At 43.6% G+C, this 11,960-nt stretch overlaps 1 protein-coding gene across 2 annotated transcripts in view; it reads right to left on the bottom strand.

The window, feature by feature from the left end:
• LOC125446788 (sorbitol dehydrogenase-like) overlaps positions 1-11,960 on the bottom strand; it is a 67,183-nt gene that overhangs the window by 53,061 nt on the left and 2,162 nt on the right. For both annotated transcript variants that reach the window (XM_059640210.1, XM_048520603.2), the window contains exons 2-4: positions 6,503-6,660; positions 1,462-1,495; positions 60-224 (exon numbers count right to left, since the gene is read on the bottom strand). In XM_059640210.1, coding sequence (XP_059496193.1) covers positions 60-224; positions 1,462-1,495; positions 6,503-6,559 — 256 coding nt within the window. In that variant the 5' untranslated portion in view covers positions 6,560-6,660. The remainder of the gene's footprint in view (positions 1-59; positions 225-1,461; positions 1,496-6,502; positions 6,661-11,960) is intronic.

The raw sequence follows: 11,960 nt of genomic DNA, 5'->3' as shown, positions 1-11,960 counted from the left end.
CAGGCACGCATGTTCAACTCCCGAGGTAAAACAAACACTTCTCAGTTTTGTGCACTGACCTGCTTTAAGATGATGCACTGCAGAACCCACTCTGAATATCGTCCCTGCAGCCTCATGTCCCAGGACCATTGGCTTCTTCAGAACAAAATCTCCAATCCTTCCATCTTGCCAGAAATGGACATCCGAACCACAGATCCCAACGGAATCTATCTTCAGCAGCACCTCTGAAAGAAATCATAACCTTAAAAAAAAGGTGCTGTTTAACACGAGCGAAGGTCACATTTTGGGAACTTCCGGCTATTCCACAGAAAGGATTTGACAAGATACATGGGTCTTGAGGACCAAGCACAGTATATTCACACCGGTTCCTTAAACGGCCTCTGACTGGGAGCTCTTCCACACTTCAGCTACAAGTCATCTCACCTGTCTCCACGGCATCTCAGGATGCCCACTTTTCTCTAATTCCAGCCTATTTTCATCACATCCCCAATGAATCACAGTATCCCTACAGTGTGGAAGCAAGCTATTTGGCTCATTGAGTCCACACCGACCCTCCGAACAGCATCCTCCATTGGTGGATAAGCTTTCAGCCACTGTGCCCCTTAGCTCCAGAATTTGGTCCGTAAACCTCTCCTCCCCTTTCTCCTCCTTTGCAAGGTTCCTTAAACGTCCTTCTTTGTCCTAATCCAGCGTGAATGCTTTTGGTCATCTGCTGTGATGACTCTTCAACATCAAAAATTTTCATTTACAAGGCTGCAGTAAAATGCTTTGGGCTGACTTATCACTCTATATAAATTCAAGTTGATGTATGCCACTCAATTCTTATTCAATTCATGGATGATGACCATTGATCAGATCTGGAGAACCATAATGACAGACAGCTTTTAGCAGGTACAGCAGGCTTAAACTTTGTTTTCCTCCTTACCATAGCTGCTACTTGACCTTGAATCATCGAATCCCAACAGGGTGTGAGCAGACCACTCGGCCCATCAAGTCCACACTGACTCTCCGAGAAGCATCCTACTCAGACCCGCCTCTCCTTATCCTATTCCTGTAACCTGCATTTCCCATGGCTAACCCACCTAGCCACTATGAGGCAATTTAACGTGGCCAGTCCACCTAATCTGCATATCCTTGGGCTGCGGGAGGAAACCCGAGCACCCAGAGGAAACCCACACAGATACAGGGAGAATTTGCAAACTCCACACAAACAGTGGCTGGAGTTGAACCCAGGTCCCTGGTGCTGTGAAGCAGTAGTGTTAACCAGTGAGCCACCATGCCACCCTGCTAAACATTTCCACACCTTTTATCATTTCAACCTCAGTTTGCTTTGTTTTTAAGCATTTCACCATGGCTAACCAGGGATCTATATTTCCAACATTTTCCACTTACTTTAGATTATGTTTCAGCACCCTGCCTGAAAATCGATCTGAATTATTGAGGTATGGGTGAGTAAGTTACCTTTAGGCCCTGGTTCTGGAATGGGACGTTTCTCCTGTGAGGAATGAAAGTGAAAATTACTTGAGGAAGATCGAATTCTCGTCATAGAAATCATTCTATTATTATAATGGAAACAGAACCATTCTGAGAAAGAGATAATCGGAACTACAGATGCTGGAGAATCCGAGATAACAAGGTGCAGAGGTGGATGAACACAGCAGGCCAAGCAGCACCAGAGGAGCAGGAAAGCTGACGTTTCAGGCCTGCAAGGGTCTAGGCCTGAAACGTTAGCCTTCCTGCTCCTGTGATGCTGCTTGGCTTGCTGTGTTCATCCAGCTCTACATTCTGAGAAAGATACAGGGAATTCTTCTTCCAACGAGAGCAGAAAGAACTGGAGAAACACTGGCAGTAACTGCAGACAGAGAAACAGAGTTAACATTTTGAGTTTGTTATGAACTAGTAAGATTTTTGTAAGGGTCACACGGTTTATTTCTCTCCAAAGGTGCTGCCAGCCCTGATGAGTTTCTCCATTATTCTCGGCTTTTATTTCAGATTTCCACATCCACAGTATTTTGTCTTTGTTTGGGGGAGATGTCCTTCACCGAGTCAAACTTAAAGTCGTTTGAGAAACAGTTGACTGTTGCTATGGTGATCCTACAACTTGTCCTTGTAGCTCGCAAGGCAAGATGGATAGAAAGTCTTCCATCAGCTGCATTTAGGCGAGCACAGGAGCTCAGCAGTTAGCCACTAATGCTTTACAGTGCCAGGGACCTGGGTTCAATTCCAGCCTCAGGTGGCTGTGTGAAGTTTGCATCTCTCCCCTGTGTCTGCGTGGGTTTCTTCCAGTTGCTGTAGTTTCCACCATAGTCCAAAAATATACAGGTTAGGTGGACTGGCCATGCTAAATTGCCTAGTTGTGTGCAGGGACATGTAGGATAGCTGGATTAGCAGGGACAGAGGAAGGCTTAGTCTGGGTTGGGGAGGTGGTGAAGACTTAAGGGACTGAATGGCCTCTTTCTACGCTGTGACAAATCTGTGATTTACTACCCTGTGGTCTATGAAACTGCATTATTACCTTGATGCACTTAAGATAAAGCTGGCTAAACATGTGCGAGAGCAGAGGCCTGTGCTGAACATCTTAAATGAGGATGCAAGCACTGAATCATTGCATGTTACATGTACACTCAACCTTGCCTTCTGCCTACAGTCTGCAAACCCACCCCTTGTCATTGTGGTGTCTGCAGAACCCAAACAGTCAAGGGACCAGGCAAGTGTATTACAGAGAATTAAAAAGGTGGTATGGTGCAGGAGGAGGCCATTTGGCCCATTGCATCTGCACCTGTTAGCCGACGATGACCATAATAGCAGCAATCTCCTGCCTTTTCCCCAAGGCCCTGTTCCTTGTTTCTGTTTAAATAATGCCCTCTGGAATGCCACAACTGAACCCACCTCCTAGACACCTCCAGGCAGGTCCTTCTGGACCCAATCACCACTTTGTATCTAGAAAACTAGTTGGTGACCACTTGTACATTTGGCAGATGATGGTAAAAGTAAACAGGAGCTGTTGGCATACAAAGCTAGCTTGGCAGAAAGGTGGAGCCAACAATGGTGGAAAGTTGGGAAATAGCTACACAAACAGGAGGTGGAAACACTACCTACATTTTGATTTTCTGTCCAAAAATCTCACTCCTTCATGCCACTACTGTCCTCAATCTTCTTGAGAAACATTTATGAAGTTAACGTGTAACTGTGCAGTGGTAACATGCTCTGCTACACATGACTGTAATCATTGAACAAGCTTAGTGAACAAGTTTGCTCCTGCCAAAATTTTTGGGGTCAAAAATCACTGAATCCCCCTGTTCACGCTCAGCATAGACACCCTCCCAAAACAGTTTCCACTCAGACTCCATCACATACATCTCAAACCCAAATGAACACCTATTGCGAATTTTTTAAATCATTTATTCATTCAGGGAGCATGGGAATTGCTGGCTAGGTCAGCACTTATCGCAGTAGGTGTTGAGGCATCATATTCTTGAACAGCTGGGATCCACTGTCGCATTTTAGAACAGAGAACGTAGAACAGTACAGCACAGTACAGGCCCTTCCACCTACAATGTTGTGCCGAACTTCTACCCTAAAGCTAAGGTTTATCTAACCTCCACCCCTACAGTACACAAACATGCATATGCCTAGCTAACAGCCGCTTAAATGCCCCTAATGAGGCCGACTCCACTACCCTCTCCGGCAATGCATTCCACGCCCCTACCACTCTCTGAGTAAAGAATCTACCTCTGACGTCTCCCCATATCTACCTCCCCTCACTTTAAAACTAAGTCCCCTTGTAATAGCTACCTCCAGCCTAGACGATTTTCTGATACAACTGAGTGGTTTGCAAGGCCAAATTATAGTTCGGAATCGACCACAAATGCAATGGGTCTGCAATCACATGTCAGCTACTGTCACAGCTGTCCCATTCTTATATTGTAGATATTTAGGGAAAAATGTATATTAACAGAAAAATCCTGCCTAGAAGTCTGTAACTTAAAAGGTTTAAATGTCCTTTCAAGATAGAAATCACATGGGCAACCACTGGGCAAGTTCAAAACTTATTGAACTACATTATCTCAGCATGAAAGGCAGGCTTTTAGATTCCAACTAACTCTTGGACAACACAGTGGGTCCTTCCGACTGGGAGAATTCAAAGCTTCTGAGAGAAAGCACATTGATTTAATGAACTTTCTTCATCTGCTGGAACAAAAGCCTATTTTAAATTAACATAATAGCAACTTTTCATAAATTACCATAATGATGGAGGACTGCCAGTGTTGGAGTGGAGTAGGCAAAGTTAGAAGTCACATGACACTGTTATAGTCCAACAGGTTTGTGTAAAATCACAAGGTTTCGTAACGCTTCTCCTTTGTCAGGCGAGAAGGGGCAATGCCCCAAAAGCTTGGGATTTCAAATAACCCTGTTCTACAAAGGTAGGACGCAAATACCACTTTGTACAGAACCCTGGGAAGAAAAAAAAAATCACCAGAATTTCTGGAGAAACTCAGCAGGTCTAGCAGCACATGGAGAAAGAAACAGAGCTGCCGTCTGGATTTTCAAAATGACTCCTCGAGGAGCTCTCAAAAGCCGACAGACTTGCCGAGTTTCTCCACTTCTTTCTGATTTTATTTCAGGTTACCAGAATCTGCAGCGTTTTTCTTTCAGCTCCCGGGAAAGGTCTGAGACAGATCAACAATGTGGGTTCCTGGTCAAAGAGATAACACGGGCGAGTGCATTCAGAAATCAACTGTTCTGCCAAAAGAGAGGCGGCAACTTCCAAGCTCCTTAACCACAGAATTAGCGAAGAACAAGAAACCTTCTCCCTGTCTCAGAAATCCTGAGCGCCCCCAGCAGAAAGGCAAACACCAACTATTTGACTGCAGAAGCCGTCACAGTTGCTTAATCATGGAGTCACAGGGATGCACCAATACAGAAACAAACCCTGCAGTTCAATTCGTGCATATCCTAAATTAATCTAGTCCCATTTTCCTCATATCCCTCTAAATCCGTCCTATTCATGTACCCATCCAGGTGCCTTTTCAATGTTGTAATTGTACCAGCCTCCACCACCTCCCGCAGCAGTTCGTTCCATACAGGCACCACCCTCTGCGTGAAAACGTCGCCCCTTAGATCCCTGCAAAGTATTTCCCCTCTCACTTTAAGCTTATGCCTTCTAGTTTTGGACTCTTCCACCCTGAGGAAAAGACCTGCGTTAGGGTTAGGTTTAGGGTCATGTCCCTCATGATTTTAAAAACCTCTATAAGGTCACCCCTCAGCCTCCCACTCTCCAGGAAAAATAGCCCCAGGCTATTCAGCCCCTCCCGAGAGCTGACTCAAGTTTCAAAACCCTCCAGTTTGGATAGACTAACCTCAAGAATTAACAACCAATCAGAACGGTCTTACTTTCTTTTTGGCAAGTATCTTTTATCCCTACCCACTTTTAGACTTGGGGGTTTTAGCTAATAACATTATCACTTTTACTTGATTGGCTTTCAGCAACTTTTAAAACATCCTTTTACCTTGTTTAAAATATAAAGCTGTGTCATTGGTTATTTTTAAATTGGAAAACTCAAAAACCAGAACAGGGCTACAAATGGCGCCTATCCAAATTTTTAGCTCATGGTCTGTTCTGGCAGCATACCTGATGGGGTTCAAAGGAGATGTTTCTTTGAATTTTCTTCCCTGAAGGGAATTAGCCAACTGAAATAAACAGATAGTTTCATAGACACCATTACTGCCAGTTTTTATTTTATTCCAAGTTGATTGAATTAAATTTTCAAAATGTCCCACATGATGCAGCTGGATTTGAACTCATGTCTCAAGATTTGTACTCTTGCACCGTAGCAATACTACGGCAGTGCTCGATATAACCAGGCCATCAATTCCTAAATCTTTAACATTCATCCAGTCTACACAATTTTTTTCACAGCTATTTTTCTTTAACATATTAGGTTAGAAATCAGAGATAAATTTGTTAATCTTCTAGGAACTGCAACAGAATAAAAGCAAGGCTAACATTTAAACAGATTTCACAATTCTTTCAAGACGCACAAGTTAGTTGCTTCATATGAAGCTAACAGCTGTGGATCTTGCATTAAAGACAGCTACGAAGCAACTGGAAACAAATAAACAAACAGAAATTGCTGGAGAAACTCAGCACGTCCGTCAATGTCTGTGGACAGAAACGCAGCTAACCTTTCAGGCCAGTGAACCTTCTTCAGAACTTCTTTCCCAGCTGCTTTCAGTTCGGACAAAGGGTTACTGGACTCCAAATGTTACCTCTGTTTACATTGCTGCCAGACTTACTGAGCTTCTGTACCAACTTCTATTTGTTTATTTGCTTCCGGTTGCTTCATAGCTGTCTTTAATACAATTAAATAGCAATAAAAATATTAAAAGAAAATAAAATGCACAATATTTTGTTTTGTTTTCATCTCCACAGCTCACCTGACCTTTTCACTTTCTGCACTGATAATCCAAAATAAGATAAGAAGAGATAAAGTTAGTTTACCAGTCTCAGGTCATTTTTGGCATGGAGCACTACAGACAGATTCTCAAGCTGTTCCATCTTCAAATCTCTCAGGTTAAAAGTCTGTGGCTTTCACTTGTGTTTGGAGTTTATATCAAGCTTTATACAGGTCCCAAAGTCCTTGATTCCCTGACCTTGAGCTGAAAAGTGAATTGCATGTATTTTTAACTTGCTTAATGAAAACAGAACAAGTCAAAGTTTTGATAAGATAGCAATCTATGTGCATAATGATTAATCTTGTTGCATGAAATTCATCTCAATAAGACACAAACTACTGACCAAGGTCTGGAGCTGAAGCCCAAGTTGTATTTAAAGTATTACCAATGCCTAATGATCTCCGTTTCAAATTTGTTTTCTTTCTCTCTCATCCTCCCAAACAAAAATATCACTGCCTGGAATTTAAAACTTGCTTTAATAATTGCTCTGTTGTAGACAAAATAATCTACTCCTGTAAAATATGGAAAAGGTTGAGCAGTTATATCATTCCCTACAATTCTGGAGCTGCATTGCTTGAAAGGTTCAGGTTAAAACAAAAGTGAAGTTGGCATAGAGCTGCGCTCTTGTTAGGTACAGACAACTGGTGGTGATTCAACCCAAGGGTCACCACACCTCAGAGAAGGGAAGAAGTTCAGGAGGAGAGTCCTAACCTACTCTGTTGATGTCACTCTGCATTGCAAACCAGCTGTCCAAGCTAACTGAATCCCTGAGGTAAACAGTATGGTTTAGCAGAGGTTTTATGCCCTGAAATAAGTGGTTCTGCCTAAGTCGTGCAACACACCACCCCGAAAGAGTTAAATTATTTAACACTAGCTGCAGGCAACACTGTGGATCCTCCTCATCTTCCTGTGCAGTTTTTGCTTCTTATCCCACTGACAAACAGGGTCATCCAAAAGGTGTCAATGAGGAAATGATGATGGTGTTGTGGTGATGCCACCGATCCTGAGGCTCAGTCTAATGCTCCGGGGATCTGGTTTCGAATCCCATCACGGCAGCTGGTGGAATTTAGATTCAATTCATAATAAGCAAAACTAATCTTATTTTTATAACCCCATCTGTTTGAGCAAAGGAAATGCGGCCTAAAAACGACTCCAAACAGACTCTTAACTGCCCTCGGATGCCACTCAGTTCGAGCACAGTTAGGGAAGGGTAACAAAAGGTGGAGTGACCACTGACACCCACATTCCATAAAAGAATTAAAAGGGCAGTCTAACTGCACCATGAGTCAATATCCTGGTCAATGACATGTGGCTGTGCAGGAAATGGAGAGGTGTTAGATGGTTCCCTAAACAGATCGATAAAGTCCTTTGGTAGCACAAACTGTCACCAGAGTTTCCAAACTAGCACCGAGACGCTCTTGGTTGAGGAGGAACGGGGCTCTTCCTGTGCAGCCTGAGTTCAAGTCCCTCTGTATACTGACCTTGGGCTGCCATATGGTAAAGACCACCTTTACTAAACAACAAGAACATTGAATCGTACAGCGAAGTGAGGAAAAACCCATCTGTATTAATTGCACTTGTTGTCAAATTTGAACTGTCAATGTACTTTTACAAATTAAATACATTTTTGAAAATCAAAAAAACTTTTCCACTTCAGCTATATTTAAGTTTGAGTTGCACAGAAATTGTCTGGACTAGAGAGATCTAGACAGGCTAAACGCAACGAGAGCAAAGACCTATGCTCAGATTCACTTCTTCATGCTCTGCTGAAGCTGTACGTTAGCTATTTTCTACAAACATGACTAAAACCTGCATTCAGCAATAAGTAATAGCGAGGTCACCACCATTATGTTCCTCATCGTGCTTACTTTAAGCAAACTGTATTAGTTTTGGCTACAGGCTCGACATTAAACATTCCCTTATTAACTACAACATTCACTAGTATAAGTCAAAACTCCACTTCAGACTGAATTAAATGGTCATGAGAGGGAGTTGGTTAGCTCAGTTGCCTGGACAGGCTGATTTATGATGCAGAGTGATACCAACAGCAATGGGTTCAAATGCCACACCATACATATATCAATCATGATCAAATGGCAGGGTAGATTTGATGGGCTGAATGGCATACTTTTACCCTTGTTTCGGATGGTCTAATGTCCATATCTACTAGTGCAAAACTGTAGATAAATCATCCCATTTGCACGAAGACAACTGGACACTGTACCCAAAAGTACGGGTTACATCAGCAAAAATTTGAAAAATACAGTAATAATGTTGCCTGTAATTAACATGGCACAGTGCAGCAACAATGATTTCACGAGAAGAAACACTGATCCAGATCTTCCGACAGCCCATCATTACTCCAGTGCTGATGAGAAAGGCAACCGGGAACGCTGCAGATTCCTCAATGCAGAAGACACCAAAGGAATTGCCTGGGAAACTGTATTTCCCGTCCAGCAATTCCTCTCCTCATGGAGCCCTCCAGGAAGTTCCATTTAAATCAGAGACTTCAGAGGGTTCTGATGAAATTTAGGAAATAGTCAGGAAAAATTAGGCTATTAAATCACACTAAAACTCCTTAGTAACAATTCACTTGATCCCATACTTACCTCACATACCCTCACAATCCTAGTCTCCCTGCTATAGGAGGGATGCTGTGAAACTTGAAAGGGTTCAAAAAAGATTTACAAGGATATAGCCAGGGTTGGAGGGTTTGAGCTAAAGGGAGAGACTAAATAGGTTGGGGCTATTTTCCCTGGAGCATCAGAGGCTGAGGGGTGACCTTAAACAGGTTTATAAAATCATGAGGGGCTTGGATAGGGAGAATAGACAAGGTCCTTTCCCTGGGGTGCAGGAGTCTAAAACTACAGGACATAGGTTTAAGGTGAGAGAGAAAAATTTGAAAGGGACCTAACAGGGAATGTTTTGATGCGTGTGCAGAATAAGCTGCCAGAGGCAGTGGTGGAGGCTGGTACAATTACAACATTTATAAAAGCTATCTAGATGGGTGCATGAAGTAGGAAGGGTTTAGAGGGCTATGGGCCAACTGGCAAATGGGATCTAGATTAATTTAGGATATCTGTTCGGCACGGACGAGTTGGACCGAAGGGTCTGTTACCATGCTGTATAGCTGTACAACTCTATAAGAATAGGGTGGCACAGTAGCTCAGTGGTTAGCACTGCTGCCTCACAGCGCCGAGGGACGTGGGTTCAATTCCAGCCTCGGGTGACCATTTGTGCAGAGTTTGCACATTCTCCCTGTGTCTGTGTGGGATTCCTCTGGGTGCTCTGGTTTCCCCCCCACAGTCCAAAGATGTGCGTTTCGGCAGATCAGCCATGCTAAATGCGGGGCTATAGGGATAGGTCAGGGGGTTGAGTCTGTGTGGGATGCTCTTCAGAGGACCAGTGCAGACTGAATTCTATATCTCCTATAGATCACTTACATCTCCCATACCCTGACCTAACAGATCTAGGTAATGGATCGCCGACCTCCCTTCATCTACTACCAAGCCCCTCTTTAACCTCAAACTATGCCCCCTCATACAACTGGACCTGAATCTCCATCTCAACGGCCACAACCTGACCACCATCCTTCATGAACCCCTGGAAGACCCTCCCAGATATTTTCCACCACCCCTGGCCTATCCGGAACATTGCATCACTTACCTGGTCCCCTACCCTTTCTGTACCATAACATCACACCCACCTTATGTGCTTACAGTTTGTCAATAGCTGTCAAAGCTATTTGGACCTTCAGGTGTCAGAATGCATCAGCTGGCTGCTGTGAAAAAGGAAAGAACAGCTGGGATGGAAGTGCACCTCGGAATTCCTGTCGGTGCCCTGAATGGAATCACCTCTCGGAAATGTGCACACGCTCCTCTTGTAAAGAAGGAGTCAGGCAGGTTGACACTCCTCAAAAAAAAACTTACTTCACTGAGATCTGGTGCAGATGTATCACTGGCAGAGACATGGACTTGGTCACCCACTGCAAGCTGTCAATGCAGTCTGGAAGGAAGGCTGCCACATTTGGGGTAATGGAGGTACAAACGCGATAATAAATCGCTATTCAGAGACGTTCAGCTCATGCCCTGTCCAAAGGTACATCCCTCAGGCAGCTCACCAAAATCAGATTCACCGTTCACTTATATCAATGCAACTTGTGGGATCTCCCTGTGCACAAACTGACTGTTTCTCTACAAGTTCAAAAGCAAAGTGTTTTGCAATATCCTGAGATTGTGACAGGCATTATACAAATGGAAAACTACTTTTCTTCAGGGAAGGCTGTGGGCTGTGAGAGACGCTGCCTGTAAGCGCGCAGGCGATTTCATCAAGTGAGGAGCCCTTTAAGTTTATGTATGCGCTCGAGTTAAAGGGCCGAGTTGCACATGGCATTGAATGGCGACCTTTAGGTTACTGCTTGGCCACAGCTTGGAAGAATCAAAAGCTGCCACCCTGAGAAAAGTTCACATAGAAAGGAAATTTGAAAAGGCCAGAAAAGTTTTAACACAATCAGACTGCCCTACCATATATTCACACATAATTGCAAGACCTCCCCCTCCTCAAAAGTTGAAATAATTGAGCATTCTCTCAGCCCCAGCCCACTTGTGCTGTACCTGGAAGATGCCAGGCCAATTTTGCCAATTCCCAATGGATTTCCTTGTGGTTTAGCCCTCTGTCAAAGACCTTCTGCAAGTCTGGGCATACTGCGGTCCCCTTGGGTTATCAGTAACTCAAACAGCCGAGGGCAATACGCTCAGTGATTTGGGTCAAAGCCTTGGAATTCCCACCCTATCAACAACACAGGCCAAGGACTGTTGTGGTTCAAAAAGGCGGCTTACCACCACCTTCTCCAGGGCATTAGGGATTGGTTATAAATGATGGCCCATCCAGAAACACCCACATCCCACAAACAAATAACAAACATACGAAGTCACAACCAACATTTCACAACACTTTCATATCTTATTATATCAACTCTACCAGAGCAGCATGTTCTGCGCAAACCCAACCTATTAACTTCAAACTAAGTAAATTATGTAGCTATTGGTCAGTGCACAAATATATAGCTAAGTGAATCCAGGGTAAAAGCAGACAGGCAGAGATAAAACCCGGCAAATGATGAAAAATAAAATCTGTAATTTCTATGCTGGCATCCCTCTCTGTATCACTGGGGATTTGGGGTGAAGACCAAGCGGCATACAATTAGCTTTTTAAGCCACTTCACAGATAACTAGGAGAATAGGTCAAACCTTTCAGCACTTTTGGATCAATTCTCACTTGGAAAAGTGAAAAAAAAAGAACGAGGCAGCACAGACTTAAAATGATAAAAGAAGCAAGGGCCACATGACAAAAAAGACTTTTCACACACAGCAAGTAGGTAGGGTCAGGAGTACACTGCTTGGGAATGTGGTACAGGCAGGTTCAACTCAAACAATCAAGAGGATGAATATTTGTGTCAAAATGGTGTGAAGGCAGGAAATTGGCACTAAATACTAGAACTAGGC

The sequence above is a fragment of the Stegostoma tigrinum genome, chromosome 36 (genome assembly GCF_030684315.1).
Source record: "Stegostoma tigrinum isolate sSteTig4 chromosome 36, sSteTig4.hap1, whole genome shotgun sequence".
NCBI lineage: Eukaryota > Metazoa > Chordata > Chondrichthyes > Orectolobiformes > Stegostomatidae > Stegostoma > Stegostoma tigrinum.
This window is presented reverse-complemented; position numbering and strand designations above follow the sequence as displayed.